We start from the raw sequence: 21,082 nt of genomic DNA on the forward strand, positions 1-21,082 counted from the left end.
GGCAGCCAAAGCTTCACTGGGCAACCTGTGCCAGTGTTTTACCACTCTCATTGCTAGGACCTTGCTACTTTTTGGGGAGACAGAGCTCTCCAAAGGGAGGGCTCAGGTCCAGGGGTGACTTTGGCAAGGATCACAGAAAACTTGGCACCTTGGACCTCCCGTGGCACCAGAACTGGACAGAAGTTGTGATGGGAGCAGTGCACCTGGCACCACTGTCCTGTATTCTGCTGGATTCTCCTCCTTTCCTACATGGAAGGTAGGCTGAGGCAAAGATCCCACACTGGACTTGTGGGAACTCAGCACATCACTCCTGATGTCCAGAGTTGCTGAGATAACCCCTGGGGGGCTCGGAAACCCTGGAATGTTGCCAGAAGTGCTTGGTGGTTGGATTTTGACCCTGCACTGGATGTGACACCTGTATGAGGATGAGAGGATCACTTGGGGATAAGTGGTGAAGGAATTGATTATTGACAGGGTAAAAACACAGGTTTTGGGATTTTGGTACAGGGGGGGTTTTAGGAGACAAGATGGAGGAATTAGGGCGTGTCTTGTCCTTCTCCTCATCTTCTTGTCATCCATCTTTGGTGGTGGTGATGGCACTTTGGGATTGGTTCACATTAAATCTGCACTTGTTAATAAGGGTAAAAGGTGTTGGAAGGTAAAGGTAAGTATCTTATACGTAGTTTTTAGTATAAAAATAGACGACCGCCCAGTGGGAGGTCAGTGTGTGCCCATGGCTGCCCTGCTGCTCAGACCTCTGTCAGGTTGGGAGACAATTTTGTAGACAAGAAATAATAAACAATATTGAAGACCGAAAAATCTGAAGAGTGCTCTTGTCCTTAGGAGCACGGGTTGTCCCAAGGCCATTCTACTCCTAACCAGGCAGAGACAACAGGCTGAGAACAGAGAGGACTTAGCACTGTTTTGGGGATAAGGGGTTTGGGATAAGCTGTGCCTGCCTGGGCAATGTTAGGTGATAACAGCATGAGGCTGTGGGTTTCAGGATGATCCTCTGGATTCCTCCATCTCTTCTCAGCTGCTCTCTCCCCAAGGGCCGACTCCACCCCAAGGGAATTCACAGCAGTGGACACATATTGTTGAAGTTTTTCTTGCTCCTTTGTCTCTGCTCCTAATTTGCCTCTATTTCTTTGTTCCAGCCAGGACAGGGTTAATTTTTGCAGTAAGGGAGGGGCAAGGCTTGGACCTGGAGGATATTCTGTATTACCTCATGTCATGGAGCAGAGGGAAAGGAGTCTTCTGGGGTGAATGGGTTCCTTCTGGTCAAATAAGAGCAGCAGAAGGATGTGGAATACATGAAGTGGCTGGAGGGCATGGCTGGGTTTGGACAGCCTCTCTCTCTCCCTCTCTCTTTTACATACTTTTATTTTTAATATTGTTGCTTGTTTGTTTTCTAATGTCATTTCTGTTTCCAGTAAATTGTTGTTATCTCAACCCATGGCCTTTACCTTCTGAGCCTCCAGTTCTCCTCTCCAGTCCACTGCTGTGGGGAGGGACAAGGGGAGGCAGGGAGTGAAAGGCTCCTGGTTTGGAGTGTCTCAGTGGGAGCACTGAGCTGGGGAGTACTATGCCTAAACCACAACACCCAATTAAGGTTGTTTTCTGGCAATTTACTTGCAATTTAATGCACAACTTGTAGCAACTCCTGTTGTTCTGCTGTGCTCCCACCTTGAGACACCAAAATGCCCATTTTTTCTGGATTAACTTTGAAGCTGCTCCCTTCAGAGCCCATTTACTGACCTCATGCCTCTCCTGGAACTCCGACATGTCCAGTCTGATGAAACCCTGCAAGAGATTTAGGATGAGATTTGATCAATCTGCTCACTGCCAGAGCTGGAGCAGTACTGACACGGCTGAAATTTTCCAAATAAAATAGATATTTTTGTGGTTCAGCTTTTTAGAAATCAATCACAAGAAGAATGCAACACCCCTCCACAAAAATCCAGCAAAAATCATAAAGCTGAGGAGAACTGGGCTTGTGGGTGATCACCTAGAACAGAGAATAGTGTTAGAGAATTTATAGCATCCACCCAAGTATCCATTTTGCATCTGAAAAGCTGATGATTCACTGCAGGTACTGAATGTTGTGATCATGGAGCTGTAATCCACATCCTAGATGGGAAAGGAAAAGAAGGGAGAGAGAGGGAAGGGGGAGGGAATAGGAATATTTCAGTTGGAAATAGGAATATTTCAGTTGAAAATAGGAATATTTCAGTTGAAAAGGACCTCTCATCCAGCTGACCAAGGAGAAGCCAAGCCTCAACTTCCCAGCATCATTCTGGGATAGTCAACCAGCCATAACCCCTGTCCATGAGGGAGAAGGAGACATGAAACATGTCTGGGAACACATCACATCTGGACATGAGGACATGGCACACTCACAGACACACAGGGATCCCAGAATTAGAGAACAGAATCCCTGAACCCTTTGGGCTGGAAAAGCCCTCTGAGACAACAGAGCCAAGCTGTTCCCTCAGCACTGCCAAGCCCACCACCAACCCATGTCCCCAGGTGCCACATCCACACATCCACATGTGTGATCCCTTCAGGAATGGGGACTCCACCACTGCCCTGGTCAGCCTTTTCCAGAGCTGAGCAGAAAAAAATCTCCCTAATATCTAACCTTGCAACTTGAGGCAGTTTCCTCTAGTCCTGTAATTTGTTACCTGGGAAAATAATGGAATCAGAGAATGGTTTGGATTGGAATGGACCTTTAGGATAATCCCATTCCAACCTCCCTGCCATGGGTAGGGACACCTTCCACCGGGCCAAGTGGCTCCAAGCCCCAGGGATAGGACAGCCAAAGGTTCTCTGGGCAAAATATTCCCATGCAAAAATTTCCCTGAAAATTATTAAAATATCTACAAGCTGCCCAGGGCAGAGCAAGATGGAAAAAATTGACTCTGCTTTGCAAATGAAAGGGGGACAGTTTCAGGTTCTCCTTTCTTAATCCACCAGTTCCTGTGAATTGCTGCCCCTCATCAGAGCCTCATCCCTCATTAGGGGACCAACGGCTGAGCTGGTTCATTCCTAATAAATCCCAGACTCCTGCTGCTATCAAATTAACACAACACTCAAGGTTTAACTGATTTCCCCATTGGATGTCTGGCCATGGAGCAGCTCCACGTGCAGGATAAGGGATGAAGGTGCTCTACATCCAGGATTTATGGCTTCTGGAAGGCATTTATAAAGGCATGAGGAAAAGAAACCAGAAAAACTGTTTTTATAGCATTGGTTCCAGTTTGCTCTTTCTACATGTGCTGCTGCACTGTGTGTCCATTCACTGCTGGAGGATGTGGGGAAGAGGGATTCATCTATGCACAGCTCTGCTTGTCTTTCCTTCTTTTCCCTGGCTCCATGTGGGACAGAGCTAAGGACCTCTTACAGGGAGGCAGAGGCTTAAATGAAACATGGAAGAGCATGTAATGTAACAGAATGGAATGGGAGAAAAGAATGGAAGAAAATTCCATTGGAATGGAATGGAATGGAAGACTGGGATTGAATAGAATGGCATAAAATGGAACAGAACAGATCAGAATGAAAGATGGGTATGGAATGGTACGGATTTGACTGGAATAGAATAGAATATTGGAATGGAATAGAACAGAAAAGAGTAGAATACATTGCAATTGAATGGACTGAAATAATTGTAATGGAATAGAACTGACAGAATGGAATGGAATAGATTGGAATAGACTGGAAAGAAACAGAATAGAAAGAATGGAACAGATGAGAAATGAATGGAATGGAATGGAATGGAATGGAATGGAATGGAATGGAATGGAATGGAATGGAATAGGATGGGACAGAACAGAATAGAATAGAATAGAATAGAATAGAATAGAATAGAATAGGATAGAACAGAATGGAATAGAAACCCCAGACACCACTGAAGTGTTCTCCTGCAAAGCCACCACGTCCTCCATGAAATAATTCCAACCCAACTTCTCTAAAATCTAACCACTGGGTAACAAACTAAATAATTCAAACTGCTCCTGGATACCAAACACTTCAGCACTTAAAGTTTTGAGCAGAAAATCAATGTTGCATTGCTACAGTCCACACTGGCAGGATATGACAAGTGATGGAGGTGGGGACATGGAAAACAGATTTCTGGAATTTTATCCTTCTAACAACTTACAGTGATATTAGTAATAGAGGTAAAAAAAAATGTTCACAACACAGGATGTCAAAATTAGAGCAAAATTCAACAGGAAGTACAAATGTTACATCCATTTAAATTTTTCCAATTCAAATATTCTGGTATAGACAGGAGCATAGACAGTGTCCTGGGCTGACCCAACCATGTGAGCAGCAGGGTCAAGTGGGGATTTTGCCCCTCTGCTCTGGTCAGGTGAGAGCCCACCTGCAGAGCTGCCTCCAACTCTGGGGCCCAACATCACAGGGATGTGGAGTTGTTGGAGTGAGCCCAGAGGAGGCCATGGAGATTGGCTGGGAGAGCTGGGGGTGTTTAGCCTGGAGAAGAGATGGCTCCCAGAAGGCCTTAGAGATCCTTCCAGGGCCTAAAGGGGCTGCAAGAGAAGGGCATGGAATGACAGGACAAGGGGGAACAGCTTGCTACTGACAGAGGGCAGGGGAAGATCGAAGAAATTCTTCCCTGTGAGGGTGGTGAGGCCCTGGCACAGACTGCACAGAGAAGCTTGGCTGCTCCATCCCTGGAAATGTTCCAGGCCAATTTGGATGTGGCTTGGAACAACCTGGTCTAGTGGAAGGTGTCCCTGCATTTGACAGGGGGGTGGATGAGCTTAAAACACCCTTCCAACCCAGACCTGTGACTCCATGACCTTGACAGGCCCCTCTCAGTGCAGAAGAAGCCCTTTCTCAGGACAGCACAGCCACACAATGAACCCCCTGATGACCCTCCCAGCATCCCTTTACTGCCAGCACAAAGCTGGGATGAGCCATTACCTTTTTGATGTCCTTATGGATGTACTTGGCTGTTTGCTTGGCCAGCTCTGTTTTACCTGTTTTGGAGAGAGAAAAAAACCCTTGCATTAAACCAGCTCTGTCCATCTTCTGTCTGTCCATCAGCTCTGCTAACACCAGGGCTGGCACTTCCTGCAACCAATACATGGATTTTCCTTGGGAAGTGGCATTGCTGTTTTGTCTCCAGGATCACATTCAGTGGTGTTCCCAGCCTGGGCAGGGTGAACAGATGCATTAGAACAGTGACATCTCTGCATTGGCTCCCTCAGCTTTAATTGACTCTCACATGATGGGAACAAAGCTCTTGATTTTTTCCACAAAAAGATGTTGATAGATCAGAGTTTTGCTGTATTGGATAGATCAGATTTCTTGCTATATTTACCCTCAATATTTCAAGTTCCTTGTGCAATGCCTTGTAATCTCCAAATAAAGAATTTCAAGGAAATGGGGTGTTTTTTCTTTGCTTTATATAAGATGACAATAAAAAAATTCTGGCATTAGGAACAATCAGTAATGGAGTAAATCCACCCTGGAAGGCATTTACAGAGGCCTGAGGCATTTATTGAGGGTGAACACATGTACCAACTCATGCCAGGCCAGGTCCTGTTCTCCCAGCCCATCCATCTGGGGAAAAATTTCATTGAAGAGGCAGTTTTATTAAGAATGAATGCCAGAAAACTTCTTTTCCCTGCTGCTACCCCCCAGTATGACACTGCTGGCTTTGTCAGGCTGATCAGGGGAAGGATTGGGCCAACTTTGGCTCCTGGGGTGACCAGCAAAGCTGAGGTGAAGCCAGTCACCCCTCTGGAGGATGGATTCTCTGGGTGGTCACACTTGTCAGCAGTGCACTGCACATGAATCCCTGTAGGATTTACTTGCACACTGAAAAATAAACGAGCAGGGACAGAAATAACTATTCTAAAGGAAAAAAACGTGTTTTTAAAAGGAAATTAGGGAGAAAAGTACATTCTTACTGGAGTATTGTATATCTAACCACAGCTGCACTGCAGGGACAATAGATCTGGTGGGTCAGATCAATAAATCACCAAAAAAAGGGCTACAAATACAGGAATTCATGGGGTGTGCTCTGCTCCACCTGATAAATCTCTGACAAAATTCTGCATTTGATTTCAGTTTGAGCTTTGCTGACTTTGGATGATGCTGGATCAGAGCTCCTGATCTGCAAGGATGCAAGAAACTATGCTTCCTATAAAAAAGGAAGAGAGAAAAAAGAGAGATGAGAGAGAAGGGAAGGGAAGGGAAGGGAAGGGAAGGGAAGGGAAGGGAAGGGAAGGGAAGGGAAGGGAAGGAAAGGGGAAGGGAAGGGGAAGGGAAGGGAAGGGAAGGGAAGGGAAGGGAAGGGAAGGGAAGGAAGGAAGGGAGGAAGGGAAGGGAAGGGAAGGGAAGGGAAGGGAAGGGAAGGGAAGGGAAGGGAAGGGAAGGGAAGGGAAGGGAAGGGAAGGGAAGGGAAGGGAAGGGAAGGGGAGTTCATGGGAGTGGAAGAGCCAACAATTTACATCCCTGAATCTTTAGATATGCTCTAGCAGGGCAATGAAGTATCAAAAATATTTTATCCTGATTTTATAGCAACTTATTTGTAGTTAATGCTTGGCCTGGTACTGTTCTGCAGCAGGAGCAAAATCTCACCTGTGCCCCTTTAACCCCTCCAGCACTGGAGCATCAGCACCTTCTGGAGCCCTTTGGGAGGCGGTGGAGGCAGGAGAAGCCCTGAGGTTATTCCAAATGTCACAGATCAGTTACTTTGAAGCTGTTTTGTTGGGGTTTTTTCCACAACTAAAAGTCATTTGGACCATTTCATGAACTGATCAGCTGTCATGTGGCATTTGATTGGGCTGGAGGACAAATCTTATCGGTGTCAATAAAATCCTGTCATTCCAAAGCAATCTGTGCCCACAGGAGCAAATGAGCAGAGATTCAGTTTGCAGGCAGCAAATTTCTACTATTATCCCACCATTCCCTTTGGAATAGAGGGGTTTTCACCAGAAAGTTGTTAGAGTAATACTTTTACTCTGAAAACTGCTCCTTTTTGAGACTTGGAAGGGGGGCTGTCCTGTGGGATAACTCAGCATGAGGCTGGATGTGCCTGTGTGTGCTGGTGTCCAGCTGGGGTCACCCTGCTGGAGGATGGGTGACCTGCTCAAAGATGACAGTGTGTTTAACTGGTATTTCATTCAGACCCTGCAGCCCTGCAACAGCTTCCACCCCCTCTCCTCAGGGCTCTCCATCCCCCTCCCCACAACCCAAATGTTACCTATTCCAGATGATCCCAAGAAAAGAAACACCAGCGGGTGCTCCTCATCATACCAGCCATTTTCCTTCCTCCGAATCGCTGCATTTGAAGACAATGAAAACAAAAAAAGAGGAGGGGGGAAGCATATAAATCAATGCCACAAAGCAAGTGTAATTATCACTAAGTATACACTATGTTTTACTGCTCTCTACCCACTCCCAGTCCTCCCTGCCATTAGCGCTCTCTAATTTGATTAGCTAGCCAAGGCCCCAGAGACACCTAATAAGGTTAGCATGGATTTGGAAAGCTGCCCAGAGCAGATTTCGGATAAAGTTTTCCAGGATGTGCACTCAGCGTTGCCAGGGAGATGGTGGAGGGGGGGGACAAGGATGGATGGATGGACAGAGGGATGGAGAGGCGCTCTGCCTCGCCAGCTCCCAAGTGCAACCTTTCTGTGAGGAAAAACCATCAGTTTTGAAGAGGTTTATAGGTTATTTCTGGCATGGAATGGGAAGAAAGAGGTGGCTGAAGGTCACAAACGCTCTGAATTGGTGCAAGGATTGGGAAAAGTGTGGTGATTATCTCAGTGCCTCCCTGGATAGCAGCATCCAAGTGCATCCTGGGTGAGATACCAGTGGAAAATTTTACAAAAGGCAAGAGCCCTGATTCCTTCCCAAACTCCCAGTCTGACCAGCACAGCCCTTTCTCAGGACAGACATGGATCTGCTGTGCAGAGTGGGGGATAGCACCTATCCCCATGGGTGCCCATGGCTCTCTCCAGCCCCCCAGAGCAGCCTCAGGCTCTGTGACCAGTAACATCATTGCACTGGACTTATTTGAAGGAGGAGGAACTGCTTTTGAGGCCAAAAGATCAAATCTCTTCCTGTGCAGGCTGGATCTGGTCTCTGAAACACAGAAGTGGTTTCCCTGGATCAGACCAGCTTCCAGTTCCATGTGAGAGATTAACTGACATCCCAGCCTTTCTGCTTTATCTGCAGTACTTCAATCCAGCCTGTAAATCTTGTAAGGTGTTTTGTAAAAGAGAACATGCACTATGTACAGTCTCAGGACCCCTCAGACCCAGCAAGGTCTCATGAGTGGCACATGGCACCCCCAGATCCAGCTGAACCCAAAATGTGGTACATTAGGAAACAGCGCATGAAAATGGCAAGATGCTCAAAAATTGTAACTGACAAGGAATTTGAAAGTGGAAATTGGGGGAAAACAGCAGCATTGGAGGTGGGATGAGCAGAAAGAAAACACTGGGAGAGCTGTGGCTTAAAGCTCTTGGAATGCTGCTGCACATGGCATGGCAAAGCTCAGCCTCTGCTGCCTTTCAGTGGTGTCCACAGCAAAAACAGGAATAAAGCCAAGAAAGAATAAACCCACTTCTCTTTGTGACTGTCACCCTCAAAACACAGCTCCCTCATCTTCTTCTGGCCGCTATCCTGGGCCTCAGCCTCTGTCCTTGTGCCTCAGTCCTGTGTCTCCCTTGAATGAGGCACTGGCTGGCTCTGTGGGGAGCTGTGGGTTTGTTTTCTTCCCTGAGCTGGCAGAAGGGCACAAGAGTGGATTTTAAAACTGCAGAATTCTTAAATTCAATCTCAAAGTCAGTCCATAAAACCCTTTTCTTGATGGGGTGTGGTAAATAGAAGACAGCTAAAAAAAGGCATTCTAGGCATAGCACGCCACGAGTTCTTCCTGCACAGGAGAACAAACTGACATGGGAAATAAATAGTGCCATTTTGCACAAAAAAGATTTGCATATAAAAATATTTAAACAATATTTCCATTTTGCAAATAATAAGAAATGGAATGTCACAGGCTACAGCCTGACATGGAAATGCTGCCTGTGCCAGCAGGGACACATTGGGAAGAAGTTAAACAGCAGCAGCTCAAGTCAGATATTCCAGCAGCTGGAGTTTAGAGATGCATGGAGGGGTCTCATGGGAATTTGGAGCTGCAAGACCTGCATGAAACCTCGTTCCTCAGAGTCCATGCTTGTATTCCAGGAGACCCAGGTAGCAGGGGAGCCAGCAGATCCAGTGAGCAAAGCCTCACTACAAGAACAAATCAATGAGCTGAGGTTAATGATGAGGGGTGTGAGGAGTGACCTGACCACAGTCATTAAGTATCTCCCCAAGAAGGCACTGAACTTCTCAGCGACAGAGAAAATTAAGGTGCTCCAGGGGCTGTAGCAAGAAGATCAAACTACAAATAAAGCAGAACAGTTTTAATAACAAAGGTGATTAACCACTGCAGCCACTTAGGAAGAGAGTGGGAACTGAATTTCTAATCCCTGTAAAGTCTGCAGGGAAATTCAGAAGGGCCTCCCAAAAGGCAGTGGTAGCTCAGGATGAAGATGAAGGTTTGCATCACTGTCCAAACATCAAAAAAAATCCCCAATGTAACCTTAAATCCAAGGCATGTAGAATCATGTAACTGTAGAAGGGTGTGGGTTGGAAGGGACCTTAAAGACCACAGTTCCAACCCTTTCAGAAATGGGACTGAGTGCTGGGATTGTGCATTTAGTGGGAGCTGAACCCCAGTGCCTCAAGGACTTGCCATTCCCTGCCTGGGCACAGGCAGATGCATTACCTGTCCCCTTGGCCATGCTAATGAGTCCTGACTCCTGCCAAGGCTTAATTAGCTTGGGCCAAGGCCAGATGCAGCACTGGCTGGTGCCTGGCTCCATCTCACCCTGCCTGGGCATATCAGCATGACAGACCAGCTTGGCTGTAGCCAGCAATCTGGTTCTGTTCAAAATCCTGGGCAAAGACTGGTGGGAATCCCATCCTGTCCTTCAGCTGCTCCCTGGCCAAGTCAGCCCTGGAAACAGCCACCTGACAGGGAGGTGCAGGGAAGGGTCTCTGCTGCATCCCTCTGTGTGCCCTTCCCAGCACTGCACATGTTCCTTCTCAACCCTTTACAGCAATGAACGAGAGGTCAAACACCTGGGGTGAGAAATTTCATAAAAACTGATGGGGAGTAACACAACCGCCAATAATTCCTGCAGCTATCTCAGCTAAGATAATAATGGTAATAAAAGTAATAAACTTCTGCTTTGGGGCATGGAGTGACCACTCACAGGGTCAAGCACGTTCAGGGTCCAAAGACAGTGGGGTTAAGTGCTGCCTTGTTCCCCTCCCCTCTGCAGCAGGATGCCAGAGTTTATGGATAAATACTCAAAGCAACTCCAGGGATATAAAGCATCCCTTAAAAAACTACCGTAAAGTCAGAGCTTAGATTCAGCACGTGATCTCTGTCAGAAGATGCTGAACATCATATTTAGGAATAAATTCTTTCCTATGAGGCTAGTGAGGCACTGGCACAGGTTGCCAAGAAAAGTTGTGCCTGAAAGGCCAGGCTAGAATTGGGCTTAGAGTGACCTGGTCTAATGGAAGGTGTCCCTGTCCGTGTCAGGGGGTTGGAATGAGATGGGCTTTAAGGACTCTTCTAAGCCAAACTGTTCCACCCTCACTAGTCAGCAGCTTAAACAGATCAACAGAGTGAAGAGGTGTAAATGCTTTTCTACAAGCAGCCTGAAAATGATGAGCTATTCCAGCACACAGCACCCTTGAAGTTAGGAAAAACTTAAAAAATCTGGATATCTCTAGGGAAGGGACACCAGTCCCTAGGTTCTACCACTGGGGCTGCAGGAAGCTCTCTCAGGCTGTCCAGTGCAGTGTTCAGCTTCAGCAGTAGAACAGAAGCCCCATCCTGGGCCAAAGCAGAACATCAGTACCAGTTCCAAGGATGAAAATCTCAGCTAGGAAAGCCACAGAAGCACCCTTCTCCTTGGAGTCTGCACTGCCAAAGCAGCTGCTGGCCACACTGACCGCTCTTCATTGTCACCCAAGCATGAAATCCATGCTCTGCCTCTGGGAAAGCTGCCCCCTTCCTTCCTCCTGGCATAAATAAATAAATAAATAAATACCAGGAGGGAGGTCACACTGCTGCGCTGAAATCTCATTATGACACTCAGCCCCAATGTCCAAAACAAGAGCCTGATGATGATGACGCTGGGGCCTTCTTCTGCGGAGCTGTTCCTGGCATTGCTGCCGTGCTCTCGCTTTATTTCGTCCATCTGTAACAGTGTGACTGCAGCCCTGCGTCTCCAAGAGGCCCTTCAGCCCGCTATTGAACTGATAAATTCACTGTATTACTTTACACAAATCAATACCCCAGCAGTTATCAGCACTTGATGTGACTGAAATTGGTTTCAGCCAATTTGTGAGTGTAATAAATGTCCATTTATCAAATCAATTCATTCTGCGGGGCTCCTCGGCCCGTCCGGGTTTGGGGTACCGCAGGGCGAAGGCTCTGGGGCCAAACCCATCCTGGGATCACTGCTTCCATCCAGGTACTGCACTGCTGCTCCAGGGTCTGCAGCATTCCCAAAGAAGCTCTCTTCCAGCCCTGCTGCTGGTGGCTCAGGCTTATGGAACCCCAAATTAGATCAAAGCTGTGTCCTTGCAAAGTTTCACCTGACCTGCAGGCAGCAACACACACCAAAAAACAGCCCTCATAAAGGATCCTATATTGTCCAAAATAACCCCAGTTTCCTTTGGACCAGAGCAGGATGATAGTCCTTCTCATCTATTTCCCTACAGTTTTGAAACACTGACTGATTTTCAATATCATAGCTGCTAAAATTGGGAATTTTATCATTAAAACATAGATTTTCCTGCACTACCCTTCCTTCAAAATCCTGAAAAATAAACAACACTCTTCCTTCCTCGCTCCTTATTCAACTTCAGGAAGAGCTGGAACAGATTGCTTCAACTATCAAGGTTTATTCCCTCTGGAAAGGGGAAGTGGTGGGTTTGAACCACCCTACATCAAAGTGAGTACTGACCAGCAAACATGGTATATCCATATAAAAAAATATATTCTTTACCTGGCATAATATTTAGGATATTAGACCAAAAAAAATTACACATATGTATATATTTGGGAAAAATGCCTCCTTTAGCTTATAACTTCAGAGAGGAGATGTTGCTGATCCCTTCTGCCTCCTCATCTTCCAGTGAAAAGGCAAAGCAGCCCTAATCAGATCCAGAGCTCAACCATTTATGGAAGTGCCTGGAAACACAACCCTAAGCCTTTTAGCTGCTCATTTGTATGTACCAGTTAGAGAACCCCAGCAGTTCCTGAGATGGCAGCAATGACCTGCCTGTTTCTGATGTCAGGAGATGGAATATTTAATGGATATTTCGTTAAGATGAACTGAAGATCTACAGTTCACTCAAGGGGGTGGCCAAGCTGCCTCCCACTATCAACCAGTCAGGCACCAGGAGAAACCTTGCATGCTGGGAGATGCCCAGTCACCATCAGTTAACCATCATCCACCTTCTCCCAGTCCTGTCCTGCTCCACATATCAGAAAAGAGTGCTGCAGGGCTTGGATACATCCTATGGAGGCAATGGGGAAGGATTTTCCCTCTGGCAGTGATGCCATGCTGCTGGGGCTGTGGCTGCAGTGAGCTCCCCACCAGCGTTCCCGGTGCATCCGCTTGCAGGGGGTTGCTGGGATAACAGCTGGACTTGGTGATCTTAGAGGGTTTTTCTAAATTATTCCATAATTCTGTGACTCCATTCTATCCCCATTGCTCCAGACCTTGTGTTTCTAACCCCAGATCACACGTTCCCTTTGTATTCTGGCTAAGCCCCTCTGGAGACTGTTTGGATCATGCACCGAATGACGGATTAAATCCAATTATTCAATTAAGGCACCAGTTATAAATTAAACATATCAGGCAGGCTTGGTGGATCTGAAGATGTGGTGTGTGGCAGGTCTGCTCACCAGCAAATGGCAGTGGTGAGAGCAGAGTGGAGGGATGCAGGGTCCACAAAGCAGCAGGAAAACCAGCTGGGCACAAAATAAATAGCAAAGATAGAGAGAAAGTGCTTGAGAGAGAAAGTCCTGTCCTAAAATTCATCCTTCTGGACAGAAAACAAAAAGAAAAGAAAATGAAAAGAAAAACTGGACAGAAGGGAAGGGGGGGGGAGGAGGGGACAGAGAGTCTCCCACTACCTTTTGGTCCAATATCCTGAGGCTGTAGGGGTATCAAGCACATTCCCTATAATTCAATAAGAAAAACCTCCATAAAGGCAAGGACGTTAATGCGCAGAAACGCCACCTGTGTCAGGAACAGGCACTGCCCATTAATCACAGCTCCCCAATTAGCCGGGCTGCTGCCCCCAGGCACAGCCGTTCTCTGAACACACAGGGTGGCTGTTGTTTTTGCAGGAGTGTAGACTCCTTCCCAGCTCCTTCCCGGCTCCTTCTCAGCTCCCAGCCCACACTGGGCTCCTCTTTGTTAACTAAAAGCAAAGGGTTTGTGTTTCTGACAGCACGTTCCTTGTGATTCTGCCCTGGCCTCAACAGCTCTTATTTTGCTGTCCCATTTTCAGGAATTAACTGGGATGCACGGATGGGTCAGGAATTATTGACAGGATCCAGAGGTTTTGAACTGGCCAGTCAAACCCAGCCCAGATTGTCAGAGCCCTGATTACATAGAAGCGCAGAATGGTTTGTGTTGGGAGGGAGCTTCAAGCTCATCTCATTCCAACTCTCTGCCATAGGCAGGGACACCTTCCATACTGCTTTAAGTCCCATCCAACCTGGCTTTAAACACTTCCACGGATGGGGGATCCACTGTGAATTCTCCAGCAACCTTGCAAGGCAGCCTCAGATCAAGGCTTGAGGCACCAGCTTTCTCCCCAGTGGAGCAGGTGTGGAGGGCAGAGCTGGTAGCGTGTGAAGGGTCCTACCTGCCCCCACTGTGGCTATGGCATTCTCCTGACCAATGATGTGCTCCTTCAGCCGCTGCTCCAGTGGGAATCTCCGCCGCTCCTCCACCTCCCTCCTGCGCTGCTCCTCCTGGAACTGTGAAGGCAGGAAAACAGGGATCAGAGACTTGACAGAGCACTGGGTCACTACACAGATGTCAGAGCCCTGTATGGGGATCCCTCTCACATGGAGCCAGAGCATCCCCAGGGCAGATGCAGTCTGTCTGGATGCTCCAGCCCTAGCAAGAGGAAATTTCTGAATCTGTCATGGAATGGAAGTTGGGGTGAGTGGGAATAGGGATCCTGCTCTGCTGACGGGAAACCAGACCCTGTGCTACCTCTGTACTGGTGACAAAGAGGGAACAATGGCACTGCTCAACAGCTCTTAACCATTAGGTGCTGTTTATTTTGGGAGATAAAATCATGACTGTTCTACCTAGATTTGTCTTCCTACCCTCCAATCATTTCCTGTTCAAAGACTCCAACCAGATCCTGCAGGGATGGCAGAGTATCACTGTGCCTTACATCCAAGAGAGCTGAAGAGGGACTTTGGACAAGGGCATGGAGTGACAGGACAAGGGGGAATGGCTTCCCATTGAGGATTAGATGGGATATTGGGAAGAAATTATTTCCTGTGAGGGTGGTAAGGCTCTGGCACAGATTTCCCAGAGCAGCTGTGGCTGCACCATCCCAGGCAGTGTCCAAGGCAAGGTTGGATGGGGCCTGGATCAACTTGGTCTAGTGAAAGGTGTCCCTGCCCACAGCAGGGGGGTGAAATTAGGTGAGCTGTAAAGTCCCTTCCAACCCAAAACCTGTGATTCTAAGATCTTTAGAAAGGCTGCCACAACCTGAGCTTGGACATTCCCAACTGAGACTGCTGCCTTGGGAAGATCCATCCCCCAAAGGCAGACTCAGATGAAGACAGAACACAAAGATCCCATGGGGTTTGCCAAGTGAGTAACTGCACCCACAGAACAGTGTCCCTGTCATTGAATCCATCTCACTAAGGGGAAACACCCTCAGCAAAGCCAGAAGGCAGGTGCCAAAGCTGCAGCAGGATCCAGCTGGAGCTGGAGTGGATAACCCCCAGCCAGGCTGCTGACATCTCTTGGGCTAGCAGCGATTCTGACAGAAGTTAAAAAATAATAAATAGTGAACAATCCAATTTTGGCCAGTGCTATCAGTCTCACGTGTACAAGAGATGCCATGAGCCCTGATCCTCACACAGAGCAATAACTTCCCTGCAGATCCCAGTGGAGCAGCTCTGGGACAGACATCCTGCCTGTGCCGATCCCCCCGGCACTGGGTACGACCTCACCATATGTCTGTGTCTGTAGGATCCTGACAAATCTTTTCTCTCTCCCTCCTCTCTGGCCTTTTGGAAGATGCAGGAATGTGATCAGTGATGTTAGGACACCCAATGATTCCCATGGGTTTATGGAGAGTGGGTAAGATGTGCAGGAAGAGAAGGAATACCCATGCTCCGCAATGCCCTCTCCCTCTGTCCTTGGAGAACTGACACAGTACAAGTCCTGTGCACAAGTACCATTTTCTGCTCAGGACCTGTTCTGGAGAGCCCTGCACTCACAGGCCAGCTACTCATTGGGCCAGAAAGTGCTAGCACAGCTCCTGGCTGGGTCATGCCGCTGGCCTGGAGCATCCTGAGCATCTCCCTTAGCTTGCACTGTACAGGGGACACCAGGACAAGCAAACCCACCAAGAAAAACGTATTTTAGATCCACTGGTGACAGAACCTCCAAGAAGAAGCCCCATTAATCCTGGAATTTACATAAGACACAAACTTCCACTCCTCTCTCATCTGCTCCCCTCTCCATACACATCTAGCTGCTCCCACCTTCTCGCTTTGTGGTGTGCAGTGGTGTTGGTGGGGATTGTGTCCTCACCCTTCAGCAGATCTTCCCTTGTCCTGATGATCCTTGCCTGGCTCAGCATCAGCACTTAAGTGGAGCACAGTGGTGCTACCTGCTTGGAGAGCCATGCAGGGAGCACTGCTCTACTCTCATGTTGGAGGCAACCAGACTTCTGCACTCAACTGGGTTAAGAAGTTTTCCTGATGCAAGGCCAAAAGCATCAGAAATCTTAATTTTTAAAAAGAGAAGGACTCAATCTATGCTTTGGCAGATGATAACAGCTGTCTGCCTGTCACTGTGGGCATGGTAGTCACGGAGTCACAGAAGGATGATCTTAAGCAACCTTACAGACCATCCCATTCCAACCCCTTTGCCATGGGCAGGGACACCTTCCACTTAGACCTGGTTGCTCCAAGCCCCATCCAACCTGGCCTTGAACATTTCCAGGCATGGGGCAGCCACAGCTTCTCTGCACAATCTGTGTCAAGAGCCTCACCACCCTCACAGGGAAGAATTTCTTCCCAATATCCCATCTATCCCTGCCCTCTGGCAGTGTGAAACCCCTCCCCCTTGTCCTGTCCCCCCAGGTCCTTGTCCAGAGTCCCTCTCCAGCTCTGTTGCAGCCTCTTTAGGCACTGGCAGGGGCTCTAAGGTGTCCCTGGAACCTTCTCTTCTCCAGGCTGAACACCCCAACTCTCCCAGCCTGTCTCCAGAGCAGAGGGGCTCCAGCTCTCAGAGCATTTCCGTGGCCTCCTCTGGATTTGTTCCAGCAGCTCCACACCCTTCTGATGTTGGGAGCCCCAGGACTGGAGGCAGCTCTATAGGTGGGATCTCACCTGAGTGGAGCAGAGGGGCAAAATCCCCACCTCACCTACTGCCCATGCTGTGGGATCAGCCCAGGACACAGGGGGTTTCTGGACTGCCAGCACATGTTGTTTTAAGGAAGAAAAGTGGAGAATAAAATAACTGAACTCTTTAAGAGCAGGAGGGGTAGAATTATCTGCTGGGGTAAATGCTCTCTTGAGCCCAGCACCAATAAGGAAACCTGCCCTGAACAGTTTGAAACTTGCCTTGGTTTTTATGCTTAAGTAATAGTTGAAGGAGAGAAAGGAAATATATCTCTGGAGCTGTTCCTGAGGAAGATGATTGTACTTGTATATAAACCAGCAGACTGCCAAGCCAGCCTGTGATGAATATTCAGCTGGGGGGAAACTGGTGCTCCCGGGGTTTCATCCTCCCCAGCAGCCACATTCCACTGAGAGTCTTTGAGAATTTATTGCTCATTTTAATCACTGCTAGAGAATGAATAGGCAGAACTATTACGGGATGGACATATCCCATAGATTTTATTTACATATCCTTGTGACAGAATAACAAGGAGTTTTCATATGTATTTTTAATTTATTTTGATTTCCTTTATTCTTTAAAAAAAAAAAATCCAAACCAGAACTCTGTGTGTGCTTTTCCTGAGCTTAGACCACACTTGCCTAGTGTTGAGGACTCTTCAGCTGGTTTCCAGTGCTAAACAGTCTGAAGAAATTAAAATAAGCACTTCTGTATCTATGACTAAAAGGGAGGGAAAGCACTTGAAACTGGTGTCTTTCCTCTGTCCCTGGAGGGATAGCAGTGCCTGGACTGAGCTTGGCTCTTGCAAGTCTGTCTTTGCCATTCAGCTCCTCTTTGCACCCTATCAGACCCCTCTGGTGATCTCCCTGTCTTCATCAGTATCTGATAAAGGATTTTTAAGGAATATTTCAGCTAGGAAGAGCATACAGTTGCCCTTTCCCTTCTGGAAGCAGCAGTGTGAGACCTCCTGACCAGGAGCTGGTGTCCACTTCATCCCAGCCATCCCCTTTGATAGGCCTTTCCAAGAAAACAAGTCTCCAGCTGTGACTCACATGCTTCTTTTTCCATCCTGACCATCCTCAGGTTGCTGGTTTAAGCACATTTCATGAGAAAAATGTCTCTTTTGGTTATTTGAAAGTTGGCTCTTGGCTAATCTGGCCACAACCTTCCATGTGGAGTTTGGAACAGTAAAAGCTCATTTTAACCTTTCTTAAACCCACAAGAATTACCTCAAGATTTGTCTGGCCCTTCCTATGGAAGAACCCCTCTCCAGACCTGCACAAAGCTATCACAGCTTAGCTCATGTCCCTGACATCATCTGGGCTGATCAGTTTATATCCTGTTTTCCTTTAGTATTTCAAATTCTTTTTTCTGTAAGGTGAAATACATAGTCACTCTTTGCAAGTTTTATGCCAAGGTTTGGTTCTGCGGGTGCTGTGCTCATGAACCTCTTCCCTTGGAGTGTTTTCTCATAAATGCAGCCATGCTTGAGAGGGATAATGGATAATGAAGCTGATGAACATGGAGGTACTCCAAGGACTGGATCACCTCTGCTCTGGAGACAGGCTGAGAGCTAGGGGTGCATACCCAGAGAAGGGCAGGCTCCAGGGAGACTTTAGAGCCCCTGCCAGGGCCTAAAAGGTCCCAGGAGAGCTGGAGAGTGACTGAATAAGGGTGTGGAGGGATAGGACAAGGAGGAATGGCTTCCCCCTGAAAGAGAGAGGGCAGCATTAGATGGGATATTGGGAAGAAATTCTTCCCTGTGAGGATGGTGAGGCTCTGACACAGATTGCCTATAGAAGCTGTGGCTGTTCCATGCCTGGGAGTGTTCAAGGCCAGGTTGGATGGGGCTTGGAGCAACCAGGTCTAGTGGAAGGTGTCCGTGCCCATGGCAGTGGAGTGGAATGAGATGAACTTTAAGGTTTCTTCCTTCATGATTTTATGAAAACCTCTCAGAGCTGCCACAGTGACCACATACTGGCTACAAAAGCAGCCATCAGGACCAGAGAGGACAGCCATGGCAGCATTTCCTTTGCCAGGAAGGAGTATGGAGAGCCCCAGAGGAAAGATCACTCTGTTCCTACTAAGGACAGAGGTTTATTTAGCACTGGGGAATGTGGTTTTGAACTCCTGCCTGAGTGCTGACTTTAAGAGGAGAGCACAGACAGGGCAGCAGTTGACACCTGGTGGGTTTATTTCATGGTAATACCTCCTCAGAGCAGTAATTGACACAGTTTTAATTACCTTCATCCTCCACTTGTGGTAAGTTCTTAGCCTCAGGTCTATAGCATGCAAGTTTAAATTCCAAACCCATAGAACAAACACTGAGGTACACAATGTCAGAGGAACTTTGCAGCCAGGAACAAACTTGGTCCCCTTGTAGCTCAGCTCCTGCTCTTGTGGTCTGGTGACAAGGGAATGCCCCTTATCTGGGAGTGTCCTGCCCTAGCTGATCTGTGCTGCTTGGAGAGATGATGCTCAAAAGGCATCACAGGAGGGTTTGGGTTGGAAGTGATCCTTAAACTCACCCAGTTCCAACCCCTCCCATGGGCAGAGACATCTTCTACTAGACCAGGTTGCTCCAAACCCCATCCAGTCCGGCCTTGAACACTTACAGAGATGAGGCATCACTTGCCACTGCTGTGATGGCCTCTCCTACCCATTGATAATTCACTGAACAAGGCCTCTGCCCAGGAATTTTAAATCCCTGAGATCTAGCTGCAGATCCCTCATTGTCTAGTAGCCCACTACTCCACAAATGTACTGATTCCTGGCATTTTTATTGGAACTATGATGGCAAGTATGTTTCTTTTCCTTCTTTAAAGCAAATGGGACATGGAGGCTGAAGGGATGAGATCCCACCATGGAAATGGGTGCCTTCTAACTTAGGTTGGTGCACATGAACACCTGGATCTCAGGCCATAGCTGGACTCTGATTCTCAGCCCAGCCTGATCGACAGACAGTTTCAGAAAATACAGTAAAAACAGGCTCTGGATTTTACTGCATCCAGGGGTTACAGAGCAGCATTACTGATCCTGGGCAGGTCACTCCTGAGTGAGAAATGGTAACTTGGAAGAGGTGGGCACAGCCACAGTTAAAATACTACAGAAGTGGATGCTTTTCCTTATGCATCATGTTCTTAATTTTTACAGACTTCTTTTGGAAAAGGATGGAGCTGTAGGGGTGCTAAGGTGGCCTTCCATTGCTTGCACCCTAAAATCATAAAATCATAGAATCATAGAATGATTTGGGTTGGAAAAGAGCTTTCAGATCATCAAGTCCAGCTGCTCACCCAGCACTGCCAAAGCCACCACTAACCCATGTCCCCACATGCCACATCCACATGACATCTTTGAATTTGTTCCTGTAGTGGGAAAGGAAACCCAAACTGGCCAGAATATCAGGCTCACCTTTGCCTCTGATGCTCTCAGAAGGTTCATGACCTCCCCTTCACGGGCGTAATCCAGGGGTGTGTGTCCCATTTCATTCTTCTGCAGGGGGTTGGCACCTGACAGCACAAGAAATGAGTAAGATCGGGAGCTCAGAGTTCAGTCTTGGGGAAGAAGGAGCAGGAAGCACATCCTCTCTGTGTCCCCTCCTAACCTTTGCTCTGGAGAGTGTCTGGATCAGAAAGACAGAATGTACAAGCAGCAGTTACAAGCATGGATCTCCAGGGAGGAAGAAAAGGGCTTGTCACTGCTAACAGCTGGCTTGTCAGCCAAGAGCTGCTGTGCAGGCATGAGAGAACATGGTCACCAGAAGGAAATACAGTCTCACAAAAGCACCCACTCTCAGTCCTGTGGGAGCCACATGGGACCATTACAGCTTCAATTGGATATAGTGCCTGTGTCAGCGGGAGCTGAAGCTGGAGCTGGCTGTTGCCTGTGGACCAGCTGCTCCACCGAGCCCCTGGAGCACTTCTGGGGGAAAATCACACCCTTCCTTGCAGTATAATTAAAAAAAACCCAAAACCAACAAACCCCAGAGACTGAGCTAGACTGAGTTGGATGGGCACCCCACAGAAACACACACGCATGGAGAGAGCTCTCCCTCCTAGATACACTGGGTTGCAGAAGAGAATTCCGTATCAAACTGGTCTGGTTGCAGTGATGGGAAGTACAGGGAGGGAAACTCAGTGATATCAGGAGACAGGAGTAAAGGCAATAGCCAGAGGGGCAAACAAGGTCTCGGGATTCATCTCTGACTCTCAGTATCTCAGGAGCTGTCTCTAAGGCAGAGACTTGTCACTAACACCGGTGCACTCCATGACCCCACAGCAGCTCCTAACTGCTAGAGTTTATGAGAATGAATCTTCAAATTGGTCCCAAACTCCCCAAACTGGTGCTGAAACTGA

The 21,082-nt window shown here is 47.7% G+C and overlaps 1 protein-coding gene across 1 annotated transcript in view; it reads right to left on the reverse strand.

Annotated features, from left to right (window-relative positions):
• CLPB (ClpB family mitochondrial disaggregase) overlaps positions 1-21,082 on the reverse strand; it is a 74,280-nt gene that overhangs the window by 8,153 nt on the left and 45,045 nt on the right. Inside the window, exons 6-10 of the mRNA XM_064726004.1 lie at positions 20,139-20,236; positions 13,993-14,107; positions 7,238-7,315; positions 4,948-5,003; positions 1,759-1,803 (exon numbers count right to left, since the gene is read on the reverse strand). Of these exons, the coding sequence (XP_064582074.1) occupies positions 1,759-1,803; positions 4,948-5,003; positions 7,238-7,315; positions 13,993-14,107; positions 20,139-20,236 (392 nt within the window). The remainder of the gene's footprint in view (positions 1-1,758; positions 1,804-4,947; positions 5,004-7,237; positions 7,316-13,992; positions 14,108-20,138; positions 20,237-21,082) is intronic.

The sequence above is a fragment of the Zonotrichia leucophrys genome, chromosome 1, assembly GCF_028769735.1.
Source record: "Zonotrichia leucophrys gambelii isolate GWCS_2022_RI chromosome 1, RI_Zleu_2.0, whole genome shotgun sequence".
NCBI classification, from domain to species: domain Eukaryota; kingdom Metazoa; phylum Chordata; class Aves; order Passeriformes; family Passerellidae; genus Zonotrichia; species Zonotrichia leucophrys.